At 39.4% G+C, this 19,058-nt stretch overlaps 1 protein-coding gene and 1 long non-coding RNA gene across 7 annotated transcripts in view; one reads left to right on the top strand and one right to left on the bottom strand.

Annotated features, from left to right (window-relative positions):
* Nucleotides 1-5,764: 5,764 nt before the first annotated feature.
* Nucleotides 5,765-12,094, bottom strand: LOC135298140 (uncharacterized). Its single transcript, XR_010360129.1, has 3 exons — nucleotides 12,066-12,094; nucleotides 8,318-8,407; nucleotides 5,765-5,901 (listed from the first exon to the last, which is right to left on the bottom strand). It is a non-coding gene; the product is annotated as an uncharacterized LOC135298140 (long non-coding RNA).
* A 6,493-nt stretch (nucleotides 12,095-18,587) lies between these two features.
* Nucleotides 18,588-19,058, top strand: part of RYR2 (ryanodine receptor 2) — a 380,824-nt gene continuing 380,353 nt past the window's right edge. For all 6 annotated transcript variants that reach the window (XM_064413752.1, XM_064413749.1, XM_064413751.1 and 3 more), the window contains exon 1: nucleotides 18,588-18,884. In XM_064413752.1, coding sequence (XP_064269822.1) covers nucleotides 18,837-18,884 — 48 coding nt within the window. In that variant the 5' untranslated portion in view covers nucleotides 18,588-18,836. The remainder of the gene's footprint in view (nucleotides 18,885-19,058) is intronic.

The raw sequence follows: 19,058 nt of genomic DNA, 5'->3' as shown, positions 1-19,058 counted from the left end.
CTGGGCAGTGGAGAATGTGTGTCTGAATCCCTTCCCCAGGCAGCATCTCCTGCTCTTCTGGATACTTTTGAGGGCTGGAAGGACGATTCTCAGTGGGTTTGTGTCCTTACTCCATGGGTCATGCAAAGAGCAGGATTCCCTCCTTGTCATACACAGAGACACTTGGGAGGACAGGCTGAAGGCAGGCTCAGGGGAAGAGACAGGTGACAGAGGGGCTGTATCCAGACTCATCCCCATGCCCTACACCCCATCATCCTGCTCTCATCCAGGGGCTGCCTGAACCATGGATTATTTCCCTTTTAGGGATTTCCTCACCACAGAAATGAACCAAGGGAAGACTGTGGGGCTGAAATTGGAATATAGACAGAGCCTAGGGTGGAGCTCTACAACTGCTCACAGGTCTACTGCTAAAAGTGCAGCTCAGCAAAACAGATCCCTTGTAAAACATTATAAAAATCCTAAATCCTAAGTCCTAAATCCTATTATCCCCTTTCCTGTATTTTCACCTTCTTCATGCTGCTGTCTGGTCTGGGCTCTTTCTCAGCCTGAAGCTTCTCTTCATGTCATGTGCTGCTGGCAGAGCTGAGAGCTGGGGGAAGAGTGATTTTACAGCACAGTGAGATTATCCCAGACATTCTCCATTCTCCTGGAACTGTGTGTTAGGAAGAACAGGTAAGTGCAGGCACCTTGCTTTGAAGGTCTCTAAGCCTACTGCTGCCCCTGGACCTTGTATTTTCCTGAGAGATGAAGTTTCCCTGGGCTCCCAGCTGGCCATGTAGGGCAAAAGCCATAGAGCACTTTCTGGCAGATGCATGGGGTGCACACAGGTTCCTGCTGAATTAAACTCTGCCAGTGCATGAGAGAAGCCTGCTGGGAGAGTGTGCTTTGCTGTCTGCTCCAAATGGCAAAAGGCTGCCTTGGCTGTGGATGGCAGTGTGTGCTGTGCTGAGCACAGGGCAGTCACGTTGCCTATTAGGAATTGGGCACCCAATTTAGGAATGTAGCTGTGCTCGGTTCCCTGTATGGCCTATGGGAAGAAAAATACTTATTTGGAGAGAGATTCAGAACAGCAGCTGAACTGCTCTTCCATTCAGCACAATAAAAATGAGATGCTAAAATTCCTAAGCAAATAATTGTTATAAAAGACCTACACAACATTAACTGGTCTGTTAAATGACTGCATTTGCTGTCTTGTACACACTGCTGTAAGGTCTGTGTTTCTTTACAGCTACTTCAGTTTGTTTTGGATCTTCTAGCAGACTGTGGCATATGGAATGGAAAATTAAAACTTTTGATTTATGTGTTGCTGCTTTCCTACTTTGGCCACGGTAGAAGACTTACAAATGTGAGATGACAACAAATATTTAGTTGTACGAGTAACTGAGATGGTTACATCTGGGAGCAGAGGGAATGGATAATTCATCACTCTAATAGTTTCTATGTGCTGGAAGGGGCTCTGTGGTTTTGTAGAGGAGAATAAATAGAGAAGCATTCCCAGCCCCCCCAGGCTGCAAAGACCAGCTAAAAACTGAACTGCTGCAAAACAAGTTTACATGAGCATTGCCAGCCTGATGGACACACTAAGAGTTAGCAAAACAGCAAGTGCAGAGAGAACAGATAAACGCTGTGCATGAAAAATCTTGTTAATACATTCATCCTCTTAACTAAACTTTCTGTGTGGCTAGTTTTTCAATATTTTCTTTTTCTCAAAAATTTTAGGGAATGTTCTAAATTTTGATAATCTGTGCAATATCTGTATTATCTTGGGACTTGTCCAAAAATGTCAAGAGGCACTGCACTCTTGATGATCAACTTCAGAAAAAAAAAAAAAAAAAAAGCAGAGCAAGGCCTTCATGGTTTTTAAGCTCAGAAGAGACTATTAAAATAATCAATTATTCTAATCTCTTTTACAGAAGAAGATTAGGGTACCTTATCAGTTAATTTGGCATAATACCTTTACCTCTGATTTAAATTTCATCTTTCTTAGAATGCCATGTAGGCTGTGAGATTAAAATATCTGTCTTTAGCTGGTGCTTGACTTTGTTTTATAAATTCCTATTATCTATGGATAGTATGATTCTTCTCATGTGCTTGCAGACAGTGACACAGGGGAAAACCTCTGTCTATAGTTTTCCCCTCGTGAATTTTGCAATTCCATTCTTTAATATATTCTTGCTGACTTGTGTTCTGTTAGAAAGACAAGATCAGAAAAAAACCTACAGGCATTTATTGCTAGCTTTCTCAGTCATCAGAATCTGCTCACGGTCACTCTGAGATCTCTGAAAAATATTTATAGATATAAGAGGAGAAACTCTCAGATTCATAGAGTTATAAGGAGGCTTCACTTAAGTTTTCTAGGAGGCAAAACTTAATATGCAAAAGTTAGCTTTTGAGAACTAAAGCAATGAGATTTTTCTTTAAGAATTTAGATTTGCAGGAGCTTCCCACTGTGCAATTATTCATCAGTAGTTGGAAAGTCAAAGACAGGGCACAAAATCCAAACAAATCAAGTTCTGTCTTGGTGAGTGCATGGCCGTAATTTATTGTCTTTAAAATTTTTGAAGACTAGGCATCTTTACTGTTCAAGTCTGTCTGTAGAGTATTATATATTTAAACTGGCTAACAGTAAATCAAACACAGAGCCCTCACTTTGGCCTGTTATTAGCAAAAAAATCTTGTAAAAGCCAAATCGTGATAGGCTAAAAGTGCTGAATATTCTGCCTGGGAAGCCTGGCATTCCTCTTCTCACACAGGCCTTCAAGTTAGGTAAATTACTCTGAAGGTTAACTAGACAGGATTTAATATCAAAGTTGGCTATGTAACCAGCCACCTTCTCAATTTCAGACAAATATAGTTCTTGCTTCAGTATGTGACAAGTTACTATCTCTAATAAAAATGATATCTAATATAATTTTGAAACAAGCCACCAAAAATACCTGCTCAACTAGATGCAATTCTTATTATATACGGAGTATAGCAATCAGTTTTTTAGCATGTGGTAATAAATATATGTGTACCACTGACAATTGAGAAACAAAACTAAAAGTGATAAAAACTAAAAATCAATGGCCTTTATGGGTAGAATAAAATCTTGGATAATGAATAAATATTTATATTGAGTGGGAGAACAAAACAGGCAATCTGAAACAGCAGTTGGTATAAAAGTACTAAAGATAGGTACGCAAAATTTTACATGGTTATATGAAGCTTCAGAGTGACAACACTAGAAAGTACCTTTTGAAAATGGAAAGGAACACTTTGATAGTCCCTTTACCTAGATATAATCGCTGAGATAGGGACTATTAACAAATCCAAATAGGAAAGAAACAGGGCAGTCAAACATCTTATTCACAACAGTCATTTAAATAGGCTCAGACTGTAATTCTCTTTGGGCTGTTAATTGCATGTCCACCTGATATCCAGTTCTGAAATTAGGTCTTTGTGTTCTTGTTAAACTGGTTATTTAAATACTGAATAATATTACCAAGGAAAGTAAGTCTGCTTTGCATTGAAAGGTTTCTTTTAACAGGACTAAATTTTCTTCCATTAAAGCAAAAGAGTACATCTCCTTAGAGATTAAGATTTCCTCTGCCAGTCTTCATCCACTCTCAGGCTACAAACAAAAACTGTTGTCATTCACCTAATTGTGGGGAGCTCTTAAAAAGAAAGGATCTCTTTATCTCCTGCAGCTTGTTCTCAGGGTGCTGCTTTGGCTCAGGTGACTGTGAAGGGCAGTGGAGAACTGAGGTTTGTTTTTTTTCACATTGCTTAAATTTTATCAAAAATTCGAGTGTCTGTGCAGGCATCGCTGTTACACAGGATGTACCTATCTGGGTTCCAGCATCTTTGTAAAGCTTACCAGAGGTCTAGATAGCATTGGTGTATTTACTGTGATTCTTTTCTGTGCCTTTTTGTTATAGGCTTGGCATGAAATAACCTATTTTCTTTCACCAAAAGTTAGCAAATTGCATGTGGATATGAGAGGAAGGTGAACACAGAAGGATAAGGAAATAATTTAGGAGACAATAATTTTCCACATCTGCATTTCTTAAAATCTTTCAAGAAACTTGTCATCTGCCGTCTTCTCTACAGTGTTTGTATACTCAAAGATGTTCACTGCGTTCCTTTCCTCTTGGCAGTTTTAGTTTGAAAACAGCTACAGCATGAGAGATTATCTTCAGTTTCAGTATCTCTGTTGTTTAGAAAAGCAGGGTCAAGTTACACTTGTCTATGTCACTGTCTGTCCTTAGCTAAACACTGTTTCAAGATAGTGTTGAAATTTTTGTACTAAAAATATCCACTATAGCTGACAACTAAATGGAATCAAACCTATAAGGTTGTTTTATGTAACACAGAAAGGGAAAGAAAATACCAAACTGAGAAGGAAACGCTTGGTCAGTTGCACAGCAGACTTCCAGATTTCAGCTCTTCAGTTTTATGTCTACTGTGATATGTAGATGTATGAGTGTCTAGAGAAGATTAACAGTCAGGAGGCACACAAATATACAAGCCTTCTGGTCACCTAAAGGAAATTTTATAGCTCTGTACTTAGCCAGAGCTCTCCCTGGGTGGAGGAGGACCAGAGAACAGCTTGGAGCTACCTTTCAGCCGTAACTTTTGGATCGGTGGCTGGGACTATGTAAGCTCCAATGTCTTAAAATTCATATTAAATAAAAATGGGAGATTCATAGAAAGAAACAGAATGTATTTGCTGAGCAGAAGCCAGCACATACAGTGTAATGGCCTTTACTTTGAGATGAAATATTCACCATCTGTACAATGAAACTCATCCTGCAAGCAAAATACGTGTTCAGATCTAAGCTTCTGTGATTTCCTCACCCTTTGAAATGATCAAACCTTCTTTTACTCACTTTTATCTCTCCCACTGTTTTGTGTCTGTTTTTGTGTCTGTTTGGTGTCTCTCTCTAGCCCTACTGCTCCTCCTGTGGCACGTGGTGTACAGCTCCATGGTCAAACAAGTCATGGTTTCACACCTTCCTGATGTCAAATGCCTCTTCCTTCAAAAACTGCCCTAAGCACCAGGCTCTACTGTTGCTTCTTATGATGCACACACTAAAAACAATCATTAGAGTTTGTTGGGGCAAGGAACTTCCTCCTGGCTTGGTCGTTAAGCATTACATAATTGTATGACCTATATAAACTGTTTTATGACTTGATCTTTGATCACTAATGCATTGCTGTTATCCTCTTGTGTCTCCTGGTCTTCCTCTAATGACAGTGGGAGTTTTTAAAGGTCTCATCTTGTGATGAAAGTCTTGTTTGTTATAATGGGATTAAGTGTGCTTATGCAATAATGTTCTCATGGATGCTCCTGTACCAGCTGTTTCCCTTATGGCATTGGTTGTCTTCAGTGGCAATGGCTCTGTTACAGTCTCGTGTAGCTATGTGCTTCCAAATTACACTGAATGTGTAGTTAAATTACCAAAATTAACAAAATTTTGCAGTCCAAGCACTGTGTGTTTGGGATGGCTTGTGAAAACAAGTCCCAGGTGTACTGAGTATCCAGGGCTAGAACTGCTTTCCTCGTCACTGTAGATTTCTCTGTGGGAAGCAGCTCTGTGAAGGCACTTGCAGGAACTCCTTGCTGCCACTCTGTGACACAGACATGGCAGGTGTGGTGCTCCTGGTCATTGGGCTCCAAGTGTCCCAGAGCAGGCCCTGTTGCTTCATTTCCCCACAGGGCACAGCCCTTTCTCCCACAGATGTAACCTGCTGCTCCATACCTGCTTGTGCCTGCCGCGTTGCCTTTTCCCCTCGTGGAGTGACTGCTGTTTCACTTTAGAAAATGGGTAGCAAGCATATGAAGAGATTTTTCTGCTGCTAATGTCACCACAGATGGGAGTACAGCCTCCTTGAGGAATCTACATTGGATGTCTTCCACTGAATGTAGTGAGAGAGGGCTTTTTCAGGAGTATGTAGTTTGTGTGATTCGTATTCTAATTAAAAAGATGGGGCTCATGTACTTATATAGTTTTTTTTAAAGTCAAATTACTTGTCTATTCTTGACACATGTTCAATTGCTGGGCCATTGTTTCTGCACATGAATTGGTCCTGGTATACTTTCAGTTCCATATGAGTCAAAACCTTGTTCACATATCTTTTGATTTTTCACACTAAAAACTCTTATTTTTACAGTCTTATCATAACAAAGCCACCCAGGAGAACAAGAGTTATAGTAACAGGCCCTGTGTATGCAAACAAAATGCTAATATGCATTCTACAGAACTCTTAGTAATAATATCCTATATTATGTATGCTTAAAAGGATTTTTTAGCATACTAAGAAGAATTAATAACAAAAAATTAATAAAGATAATTTTGGATTGATAGCTAGTTTTTAAAATTTGCAATACAGTTTCTATGATATGAAGTAGTATCCTGAAGGAAGCTGATAGATACAAATAAATCTCAGCAAAATACTAAGGAAGCTGCAAGTGGCAATAATACTGGGATGGCTGAAAATCGTTATTATCTCTAGATCTAATCTTTATTATGTCAAGATTCTGTGGAATCAAGAACAAATCAAAGGCAAATCCAATTGGACTTTAAACTAGTGACTTTTGTGTGCTCAAGGACAAACCTGATAATCTAAGAAAACGGAGAAAAATAGGCTTTTGTACTTTGAAAAATGCAGTTACTGAGTGTTGCAGGGTTTAAGGAAATGACATAGTTATCTCAGCTTGTGTTTCCTTTAGTACAATTCCAATTACCTGCTTCCTTTTGCCATGTCTGATTAAGTCTTTTTTCTGCTTTTTAATAATAGGGAGCAGAATATGTCAAATACTCCATTGTGTAAAAACAAACTAAATTACATCAGTGACTGATCTTTCTAAGATAACTAAACATTGTAAGTAAATCCACCATCTTTCCCCTGTCATTAGTTCTTTGGGCCTACAGATATTGAAATGAAGGGAAGGGACAGATGGGGCAGATGGACAATTGTCATCTAATCCTGACAGATCTTCTGGCCACCTCCACTGAGGAGAGACTGAAGGGTGTTGTCATTCCCCCGAGTTAAGCTAAACCCATGGCACCAAACGGAATCTATGTAATACACAACAGTTGGGTTTCACCATCACCTCCTATCTCATTTTCTTTTCTACTCTCCTCTTAGAGGTCTTTTTCTGACCTTTGTGTGTGGGTGTTTTCCTAGGATGTGTGACTTAGCTGATTAAGGCTGTGGCATGTCTTGTTTCCCTGCTATGAACCCATGACTAAAAGGGCAGCTAAAAGCAGAATTGAAGTTGTCAGATACTGCTCAGAGTTTGCCAGGTTTTGGAGTGGCTGATAAGACCATGTGCTGGGTCTGTATTTTTCCAAGGGCAAGTGAGTTGAAATAGAAGTTATTTTTCCTTTCTAATTCCCATGCTTTGCTCACCTTTGCTGTGTGGATCTGGTTTGCTACAAGGAAGTAGCACTGATTTAGGAGTCCTGATTTCAACTAAATATAACTTTGGTGCTCTCTTTCACACAAAGTAAAATTTTCCTTTATAAAAGCCTAAAGACTGTAGGGAAAGGCAAAAGAAAATCCTTTACTATTCTACTTAATGTGTTTTGTTGTGAGGGGTTTTTTTCCTAGTTAAGAAGAGTCAAAGCATTTTAATTTTCACTGTCAAACCAAGTGGATAGGTTGAAACTCTTAATCCAGGTTTTATAGACTATCATATTTAAATAAAGATTTTTGTCCTTTTCTCTATCTTTGTCCCCTTTTCTATCAAACTTAATATACTTCCCTGATCATTTGACAGAAAAAAACACATAGGGAGTTTGGGGAGTGGCCAAACCACTTGGACATCTGGCTGGTTTGTGTCCTGCCCTGGATTCTTCACAAAGCTTACTTTGTACCTCTGACTAGCAGGAGCAATTTTATTCAATACAAAAAAAGTTATATAATCTTAATGTGCTCAGAGTAGTTTTTGCCCAGCCCTAATCAGAGACCAAGATATCTTCCATATGCAGGAATCTCCTCTAATATTATTTTTTTAAATTCAGCACACAGAAAGTACAATCTAAGGCTTTGCTCTCCACTATTTGGAGCATGGGGCATAAGTATACTACATAAATTTGAGAGATTTTGCTTTTATTTTGACAAAAATGAAAGCTGTGCATGTTGCCACATGCAATGAAAGAAATAAACTCAGCTCTGTTGATGCAGCCAGTTTTCTGTGCCAGTTCAGGTGGACTAAATAGTACTTTTCAGCTGCACTTGCACTTTGAATAGGCAGAGCTCAAAGGGTTAGTTTAGAAAGCACCAAAAAGGAAAATAAATGAATGGAAATATCACTACAAATAGCTACCTCCTTGAAATCCAGCATATATTTCATTCCTAGGTTGTTTTTTTCTTTGACCAGTAGTGAAGGATAATGAACTTCAGGGACTGTGGGAACCTGCATGTGAAACAGAACCATGACATCTTGCAAAAATAACATTGAAAGGACAATGGGGAATCACACTTAATGGGAGAAGAACTGCCAATGTGACTATTTGAATGACAGAACATTATGTCAAAACTCACTAAATGCCCTCCTTTGTCCTTGGCCAGGATTAATGTTTCATTTGAATGTTTTATCTTGTCTGTGAAAAATTATATATATGTACGCAGAGAGCAGATCCAAAGTGCAGGGGCTACTGCATGCAAAAATCAGTTTTTTTCCCCTGTAGCAAACTGACATCAAAATACAGCTGAAGAACACAACAACCAACTACTGATCATACAAGCTGGGGTGAAGAGATTGTAGGCAGCAGCAATATAACTGCAGAAAATACTGATTCTAAAGCTAGTATTACTTTATTTGGGCAAAAATAGTTGAAACATTTTCCTCCCTAATGGTCTTGCTTGGATTTAATTAAAATAAGTTCAGCTGTCAGTAGGAAAGATCTGCTACACGGCCTAAAAGGAAGCCTGTCTTCTTGACCGGTAATAAAAGCACATTTCTGCAACAGGAGAAAAGCAGTCTTAGTTCTGTCACTCTTAAAATCTAATTCAGATTAGAATTGTTGCAGTTGGTGCTGCTTTATTTGTACTGAGATCTCCATCCTCACTTAAGGCTGATGGGTATACACCTACATTCTTATCTCTGTGTATATGTATTGTCTCATTATACCTATTCTGTGTGCTAAGACAGGTGAAGAATGTTAACATTATCCTTTAGGACCACTAGGCAGGGACTGAAATGGATTAGCAAATTATGTGTTTCTGTTAGAAGACAAGCAGTGAATCACCAGCAAATTGTTGCCTTCTGCTAAATCAGCAGAAACATGAGTGTCCCATTGTTAATTGTTTATGAGCTCCTAATAGTTTCCTGTAACGGTTAGCTCAAAATCTACCAATATTGTTCCAAAGCATAAAATCCTCATGCTCTGCTGCTTTGTAGTGATATACATCTGGATAATGTGTGTGTAAAATGTTATCAGTCTGTTGTGGGAGAGTTTTACACCCACTTTTTTGCTGGCGACTATATATGCTAAGAGGCAGGCATGGAACCAAGCCTTTAAAAAACATTTAATAAGCAGATTAGGCAGAGTTGTCACAGAAACCTGAGCTGCAGTGCTGCTGTTAATGCTGGAAATCATATATTGCTAAAAAAGAAAATGTTAATTGGACAATTAAAATCCCTATTTATGATATGCAGAAAAGCCTGGGGGTTCTGCTTTAATGTAAAGCTGTGTTTTTGAACTGAAATCATCCATGCCTGCCTTGAAATGACGTGTGGCAATTTACTTATGTGTGGTTTGTAAATTTCTGTATGTTTGTGGATTTCTCTAATTTCTAGGTGGGTGACACTGCAGTGCTGTTTCCCTTCCTTGCTGAGGAATATGCTGGCCTGTTAGAAATGTTGGAACTGGATGATGCTTCAGTCATGCCATGGTGTGAGAACACTCACTCTACTTAGACCGAATCACCCTGCCCTGAGCTGCCCTTTTCTCACTGTGATTACCAGGAGGTTAGCCCAGCTGAACTGGAGTTATACAATCTCCAAAGCTATTGAAATGACCTCAGTAACCTCAAAGAGAAGATGATTTTAAGTGGATCACCTAAGTGGAGTAAGAGTGTTTTTCTTGCTTTTAATGAAGTAAAATCATACTGCTCAGAGTGACTCACTAACACCACTTCTCAATCGTTACTTCATGGATACAGATTTTAGGTGATTATTTTGCTGTATCATAAGGCACACAATGCAGTGTCATATTAACAGACTTAACAGGCTGCACAGTGTTTATTGAAAAAGAACAGTGCACTCAAAGGAGTGAAAAGAGAGATACTACAGTACTATGACTGATATTATAATACTGATTAGTATTAAATACTATTAAGATCAAAGAGAGAAAATCAGTAATAAAGATGGGAAATACCTGATATATTACCTAATATTGTCTTTCTGTTTCAGTGACTACAAAACTAGTCTCTGCTGTCAGGAAAGCAGAAGCACCTTAGTTAAGAATTTGAGATGATGCAAAAAGGAAACAATTCAGTTGTTTTCCCTGGTCGCCTGGTGAGATGTTCTTTTAAAATGCCATGTTCTGGGAAATGTAATGGAACTTTGCCTATGGAATCAGTCTGAGCTACGAGAAGTACAGCAGAACCCAAGAACTGGGAGGGAGAACTGAACAGGAAGAGTAAGGTACAGAAGACGCTAGTATTGCTGAAAATTATATGAGCAGTTCTACCAAATGCCAAATAGTCATGTCTAAGGTTTTTGTGATGGTACAAAAAGATCCAGTCAAGAGGTAGAAAATATTTTTGAAACAGTTAATGATTTGTGTATTGTTGGACTCAACAAGAGTCATTGGGTTTTAAGCAAGATTAAAGTATTTTGTACACAAACCAGGAAAACTCATTTAAAAATCAACTGTACAAAAGATTATGAAACAGATATTCAACCAAGATGAAAAATTTATGACTGAAAATGAGGGGAGAACTAGACAGTTTCCATTTGCATCAGTTCTTTACTTGCCACAGAAGCTGACTAGAAAATAGCTCTCACAGATTTTAGGTCCAGTTCAGCATTGCAAACTGTCTTTAAAATAACAACACAAACCCCCAAATCCTTCCTCTTCAGAATTCAGCACATTATACTCTATAAATTTTGATTTAGGTACATTTCAGCGTATGTCCTTATTTTGTTCAGTGAACAGTCAGAAACAGATGGTGTTTCCAGTTTATAGAAGCAAGGAATTTCATTAGGGCTGTGGGATAAGATACTAGGTACCTAAACTAAATATTTCTGTAAGATAGTTTCCTCACAGAGCTTCAGAAAATGGTTTTCTTTTTAATTATAGAAGTAACTGAACCATAGCAAATATAAGTTTTGTGCTCTAGCAAGAATACTGTAAGTACTGTTAATGTCTTAATTTATTCCTGGAGTGTGATACAAGACTCCAATTTAGGAATTCTGCTACTCCTTTATAATAACTATTGCTTTTCAATAAATTAATCTATTTGTTTCTGGTTTACAATTGTGTTAATGACTATTTTCTTTCATATTAGAGAAACAGACAAATGAATGTCGGTTATTTACTATATATCATTTCCCAGATACCTTATCTACAGCAGTTAAGTGCTTGTTGTGACTGGAATGTAATCTCAGTGGTTTTGGTTCTGTTACCTCCATGGAGCTTTCACTTCTTAATGGCTACACAGACTAATCTTGAGTTAAGAGCCAAACATTTTTCCTCTGCAATAGCGCAATGATGTTTAGATTTGTGGCTTTTAATGTCAGAAGGAAATTATAGCTCATGCATGCCTTTCCAAGCAGAATAGCTCATGAAGAGGACATTAGAATAACTTAAAGGAAGGCTGGAATAAACCCATAATAATTATAAAGAAAAACAAATTATATAACTTGTGTAATTATCCTATATTAAAGAAATTAATAATTAACTGTGTGTGAAAAGTGGGAGCCTGTGTTTATGCTGGCCTGTGAAATAATGGTGGGAAAAAAGTAGCCTTGCCACGGATTTCTCTGAGGAGTATGTGGGGAACATCTATTTTTTTCCTCAGTTATCTGCAGTGGCATGTGCACAGTGTTATTTGTGCTTACGTACGGTATGTAACGCTTGTCCCTCTGACTCTGTCACCCAGTGAGGCAGCAGAAATGATACTCTGTCACTTACATGACCACAGACATCACAGAGGCTGTGAGAAGTATTCTAAGGAAAAACCCAAATGAATACTCTGAAAACTATGGCCCTATATTTTCTTAACAATGCTGAATAACAAGTATATTAGTTAATGACTTGGCACAAAATTTTTGACTCAAAAAAAGCTAAATTAGGTTTTTCACCCAGAGGGTGGTTGGACACTGGAACAGGCACCCCAGGGAAGAGGTCATAGCACCAGCCTGACAAAGTTCAAGCAGTGTTTGGACAAAACTCTCAGGCACTCTTGGGGTGTCCTGTGTAGGTTCAGGAGTTGGACTTGGATGATCCTTCCAACTCAGCATATTCAATTATTCTAATCATTTGTTCCTAGTGAATAGTTTGCCTAGTAACAGTCATAGTTCTGCACTTGTGTTGTCATAATCACAACTTAAATAAGATGTTCTCATTATGACCAGCTTAAGTTTTAGTTTTAAACACTGGATGGTTTTGTGTCTTGTATGAATATTCAAATCTTGGGCTTTATGTTATGATACACTTGAAGAAGTGTACTAGAAAGGCAGACAGAAGGTAAAAATTAAGATATTACTGTAACAATGTTGTGGTACACAGGTTCAGTATTTACGATTGGAAGACCTTGAAAGTTTTCCCTTTTTCTTTCTTTGTTTCCTTTCCCCCCCTTTTATTCTGGCAGCTTCTCCAGGCTACCACATCATCACCTCACATAATATTTATGAGAAAAATACATTTCACCTGCTGGCATAAAGGATATCCAGTTGGAAAATTGTCAGTCTGAGTTTTGCATTGATTACCAAATTCTTTTATCACTAATTTATAGGCATTTTAAGTAATGTAAATATTTCCCCATGGAAGAATATTCTTTTTATTGTCTCTAAAGACAAAAGAATTAGTTGCTTCTCCAGAACCTGCCAAAAACTTTGGCCTTTGGTAGCTAGTATCTGATTAATACCTGTAATGCATCCTAGCAGAAGTTTCATGTTGTTCCTAGTATTTGTGCTGTCTACCTTCATTTGGTTGTCTCAGCAGCCAAGGAAAATATATTCTTTATCGCTTTAGAAAAAAATGCAAGTCTGCTGTATTGCTGAACTTTCATTTTTTGAAAATGCAAGTGTGAATATAATGCATTCTCAAACACGTTTTGGGTTGTTTTTTTTTTTTTTTTTGAGGTAGACAAATCTCTTAACAATTATTTGCGTTACTCAAGTTTCAGAGTAGCCCTATGTCTACTAAAATCTCTCCCAGAAAACTGCCTGTTGCTTTAGAAACAGGTTTGTTAAATATCACAGAACTGAACTTCACAGCAAAGATTGTCATGGCAGGGACAGGGGATAAATTTTTTCTGATTTTATAAGTTTACTGGAAAATTTTACAGTGGATTGCTGCATATTAATAAGAAGGAAGGGTTTCCCTGCCTTTGTTCCAGCAAGTTATTTAAGTTCTCAGATATTAACTCAATCAGAATAAATCAGGAACATGGATTATCTAGAATCTTACTTTAAAACATTTTGGAAAACCCAGAAGAGCTTATTTTCTCCAACAATTTGCAAAAGCATTGATTTTTGAGACTGACATATGGTTAACATAAATTATTAACAAAATTAGAATTACCTTCCTATTGATTCCTTTTCACTGCCTAAAAACTGATGGTATTTCATTTGCAAGAATGCAAGCTGAAGAAGGCACCAGAAACATCTCAATTTATTCAGAAAGTGTGAGATAGATGTATTGTCATATAGAACATGTAAATAGTTACTTAATGACATAACTTGTTACAAGACTGAGGAAACCAGGAAATTCTATTTTAAGGAGGTTATTTGATGTGCTCTTTTAATTTAAATCAACATTTTTTAGAAAAATAATATGTTATTGCCCTCAAACCAAAAACGACCAAAGGGGAAAAAAGGCCACCTTCAAAAAACGAGTTCTTCTGGATTTGTGCCTCACCATAGATTCCAATGAATTTATCAGAGACTGCATCAGAAAAAGATTAGAAGAGCAATAAAAACCTCAAAGGATGCAGGAACATGAAAACACAAGCAAACTATTTTCACCCAAATGATAAGCCACAAAATCTACTGTTTCCCCCTTAATCTTAATAATCCCCCTCCCTTCACCCCCCTGCTTCCTCTGTCCAAATCAAATAATGAAAAGAGAAATTAAAAGCTTTGAACTTTGCCAGGAAGGATGCTTCAGACAATGATGGTTTCTTTTTCTTACGTGAGAAGTGTAATTTCCAGACTTTGGCACAGCCATGTTCCAGACTACACTTAGACATGAGCTCTGTAGCTGCAGAACAGAAGTTTTTATAAAAGGAAAAGCTTGGTTGTCTAAATTTTATTATAACACTGTATCCCCATGTAAATCCTTGCATACAGGCTATAAATAGAGTACAAAACATGTACCTAATGACAGACATGTAATTAACACTTATACTGTACTTTATGGGTTCCAGATAAATACTAATTGAAGAAAATGCAGTATATTGTTGAACTCCAGAGTGATCATGACAAGCATACAACTATGTGATCTTAGACATAATTATTCTCACTTAAACTCTGCTAATCTGCAATAAAATCTTTTAAATTCTGTGCAGAATTGGGTCTACTAATTTTATTCTTTCCAAGTCACATTTGGGACCTAAACTGGCATAGATTTTACATTGATTCAATTTCATTTACCACAGGGTGTGGATTTATGACATGTGATATGAGATGCAATCTTTCTAGTTTTACAGTATTTGGAATAACATGTTTGCAAGATTGATATTTGGCTGAAAAGTATGACATCCTGCAAGAAAGAGCAGTGCCAAGAAGAAAGGATAGTATCTACCCCATTTAATTCCTATTGGCATTATCTTATTCTGTGCTCCCAAGAAGAAAAAATAGTGTGGTAGTATATTCTACTATTAAAAACAAAGAAACGCCTGGAATTTCCCCTCATGTTACTGAATACTGAATGTTCACAATACTTATTATAAACAGCAAACATTGTTTGTTTCACATAGATTATTACTTTGAGTGTGTACACACAAAATTACCTATGAATCTTCTTGTAATATTTAATTTAGATGATTAAAATTTATGAAATAAAAGTGCTAAAATCCTTACAATAGTGTAAATTTATGTTCAGTTCAGAATCCTGCTGTGATTCCTCAGAAGCGCTGTCACACTGGTGCTGCTGTACTGCCTCTGCATCACACAAAGAAACCTGGGTTTTTTGTGAAAATTGCTAAGGGCATATTATGGATCTTCACAGCGCTGCTGCCTTGATAATCTAGGCTTGCAGGAGCAAGAAGCACTTGCTGTGCAAAGGGAAAATGCACCGAGTGAAGTATCTGTTGTAGTGACAATTACAAACGGCACGGACATGGGCAGATTTCAAGTGAGACTTTAGGAAGAACATAACAAGAACAGGACCACAAAAGGTCTACAGTAAGTAGCTTAAGGTCGTATTAGGTGGGAGAACTGGATCAAAAATTTGAAAGGCTGCCTCTAGATCAGGTGAAAAGGAAGTAGACATAGTAGATGCATGTCATGCAAGACAACTAGATGGCTAACAAAACATAAACTGGAGCTGGAAGGGGATGCCAATTTTCTTGTGAAAACTTTTTGTTTAAGCTTCAGGGGTTGTGTTAGAACTTTTAAATTCACAAACCAGCAGAGGATTGTTTTGGCAGAAGTAGAAACTCTTTTGTTCTGCATTTTTTCTATGGAAAGCACAGTTATCAGTGATAAAAATTGTCAGACTTGTGGAAAACAGTGGGTATGATGAGATGTAATATAGACTAAAAATGATCAAGTAACAGTGGGGAACACAAAGTGAATTGCCATGGGGCAATTGTTGACTGACATCTTGAACCTTGGGACTGCCAGTCCTGGAGCAGGGAGCCCTGTTCTTCGCACCCACACAAAATATGCAATTCTTCTGAATTCCACCTGTAAATATCAGCCATGGAGGATATTTATTCTTTTGCTTTTCCCACTAGTTCATCTAAGAAATAATTCTGTGAACTTTACATTACTTCCTGTTATGACAGAAACTATCATGTTTTTCCATTTTTAACCATTATTTTCCATTGTTGTTAACCAATCAGTCACTTTTAATTATTCAGTACAGTGAACCATAACCGCTGATTAAAACCTCACATCAGCTAAAATGCTGGAACTATATTTAATATGTATTTTTCACATGTGTACATATATAGTAATCTATGTGTACTGCACATATGAATATGTGTCCTTGACGAGTAATTTAACAAGAAGCTTCCATCTACATTAGGCCTTTATCACCCTGTTCAGAAAGTTTCTGGAAGAATCTTTACTACTTTTTAACTTTGCTTCCTAAGCAAATTATCTAATGTGGCCAGATATGGTGCGTGTGTCTCTGTTACTGCATAATATCTTTTGAACTAAGTGGAAAATTCCAACAATTTCACAAAAGGTTAATAGTATATCATACATGCTCCCAACCATTTCATTAGAACAGATGTATGGGTAAAGAAGACACCAGATAACACTCATTGGTGTCTGAACAACTGCAGCATACATTTTACTCATATTAAACACCAACAAAACTGTGTTTTATTAGAGAAATATCACTGCCCTAGCATGGAGAAGCTTCAGATGGAGTTTTTGTTTTTGTAAACACCAAGGAGTCTACTTATGATCTACAAATCTATACGAAACCAGGTATGATCAGTTCCACAGTTCTTGGAATGATGATGTCCATGATGTCACAAGGTGCTGAAAACTACAAAATGTTTCAGGCACTGATGTTATAGTGAACTATTTATATTTTTTTTTCCTTTCCTTCCTCTATAATGTCCTTGCTTTACATGCAGCAAACAAAAAAGGCATCTAATCTGATACTCATCTTCAAAGCTTTATGGAAAGTACCCTGGATGTTCTATGATCCAGACCTTTGACCAGGTGAACTGAGATTTATAACCATATGAAATACATTCAGAAATAGTTATGCTGGAACTAACTTATGTGCTGAGCAGGAGAAAGAGATATGATAGTATGATAAAAGATATTTGTTCAGCGCCTTTTCATGAAACCTAATTGTTTAAACTTATCCAAATTCAGGACCTTTCTTCATGATTTGGGTGTATTTCAATATATATCTCTCAGTCAAAATAATTTGGAGAAGAGATACTTAAGAGGTTTGAGTGAAATATGAATGGACAACATCAAAAAATGTCTTTATTTTATCATTCCTAAAAAAATACATATTTTCAGTCTGTAGTAATCTTGAGAGGTAAAAGTCATTTTAAGTCAGCAGTAACTGAAACCAGGAAATTACAGAGGAAAAGCTTAAGCTGTCATAACTCAGGAGTTCATCTTCAGAACCTCTATATTAAACATTCGTACATTACTTGCTCTAGAGGTCTTATGGGTCATGACTGCTCTTGCAGTTTCCAATCTGTCAGACGAACAGGTTTTCCACTGCTGGAAGTAATGATAAAATCTCACAGTGCCGCACTTTTTCATGATGTCCTTGAACAGCACAAAGTTACAGATTATGAGTATAGCTTCTCTAGAAGCACTTTCCACATATTTTGCTACACTAGCTACAGTGTTTACCAAAATAATTGTGATTTCATTATGTTTACCATTTTGGTCCTTCAGAAACCTTCTGCAATTATACACCCCCCCACACATTTCACTCTGTCAATGATCCAGTGTTAATTTTACTCTTTTCTGAGATACCCTGTCGTCCTCCCCTCATGACCATTGCATTGCATTGCATTAACAGAGGCTCTGTGCCATACACTTGTTTCAGTGTGCTGTGGCTGTTAGGAGTCTGGTGGCTCTCTGGCTTGCCAGACTTCCTTCTGGAGGCCAATCATCCTCCCTGATGGACATATGTGTCCTTGTAAAGGTACGATCTGCACGAATGCTCATGATAGATGAGCTATTCCCTGGCAACCCTTGACTGCACCCTATGGCAAACACATGGTAGCTATCCTTGCAGGAATGGTATTCTAAAGCCTTACATTCACCCCGGGTTAAGCTCACTCACACGATGGCTCAAGTACAACACCAGGTGAAGCCATGTTGTACCTTCCATCTCTTCCCCCCGACAGTACGCTCGGCTGCCAAGATAACTGGCGCAGAGCCGTTCAGCTCTCCCCCTGATCCCGAGGTATCTCTCCATGCAGCACATCACGCCCAACTCCTGCGGGACAGGCGTGCCCAGGCAGGCGCGGTGCCGGCCGGCCTTCCCGGAGGAGCGGAGGCAGCCCGGGGCTCGGGCCGTGCCAGGTGACCGACACGCCCGGGCCCGGCGGGTCGGGCAGCGGCCCCGGGCCGGGCGGCAGCCGCCTCTCCGCGGAGCGCCGGCAAGGGGCGCTGGGCGGCGCCTTTGGAGTGCGGAGGGAGCGGGCTGCGGATCACCTGCAGCGGCGGGGGGGCGGGAGCTCCGCCTCCCCTCCTCCCCCGGTTAATCGCATCCCCCTCCCCGCGGCAGGCACAGGCAGCCGGGCAGCGCTGTCAACCTGCTGCAGGCGCACGGGCACCCGCACCCCGCTCGCAGTCAGGGCCGGGCTGGGGCTGCCGGCTCCGCCGCCCTCGCACCTGCCCCAGCCCGGTGCGGCCGTGAGGCGCCTGCCGCCGCCAGCCCGCGGGGAGCCCCCGCCGCCGCCCGCCCGGGCACCGGGAGCAGCGCCCGGCAGAAGGAGAGACAGGGGCAGCCATGGCCGAGGGGGGCGAGGGCGAGGACGAGATCCAGTTCCTGCGAACTGTAAGCGCCGCGCTTGGCTCCCTCCCCTCCGCGCTGTGTTGGGGCGCCGGGCGGGCCGGGGGCTGCGGGGGCGACGCCCGGACCGGCCGGGGCGGGAGCCGGGCGGGGGCAGCGCGGAGCGGGCTCCGGAGCCCGGGGTCCCTCTGCACCCGGCAGCGTGCGGCCCCGAGGCCG

This window comes from Passer domesticus, chromosome 3 (assembly GCF_036417665.1).
Source record: "Passer domesticus isolate bPasDom1 chromosome 3, bPasDom1.hap1, whole genome shotgun sequence".
NCBI lineage: Eukaryota > Metazoa > Chordata > Aves > Passeriformes > Passeridae > Passer > Passer domesticus.
Note: the sequence above shows the minus strand (reverse complement) of the source record. Positions and strands in the feature narration are given on the sequence as shown.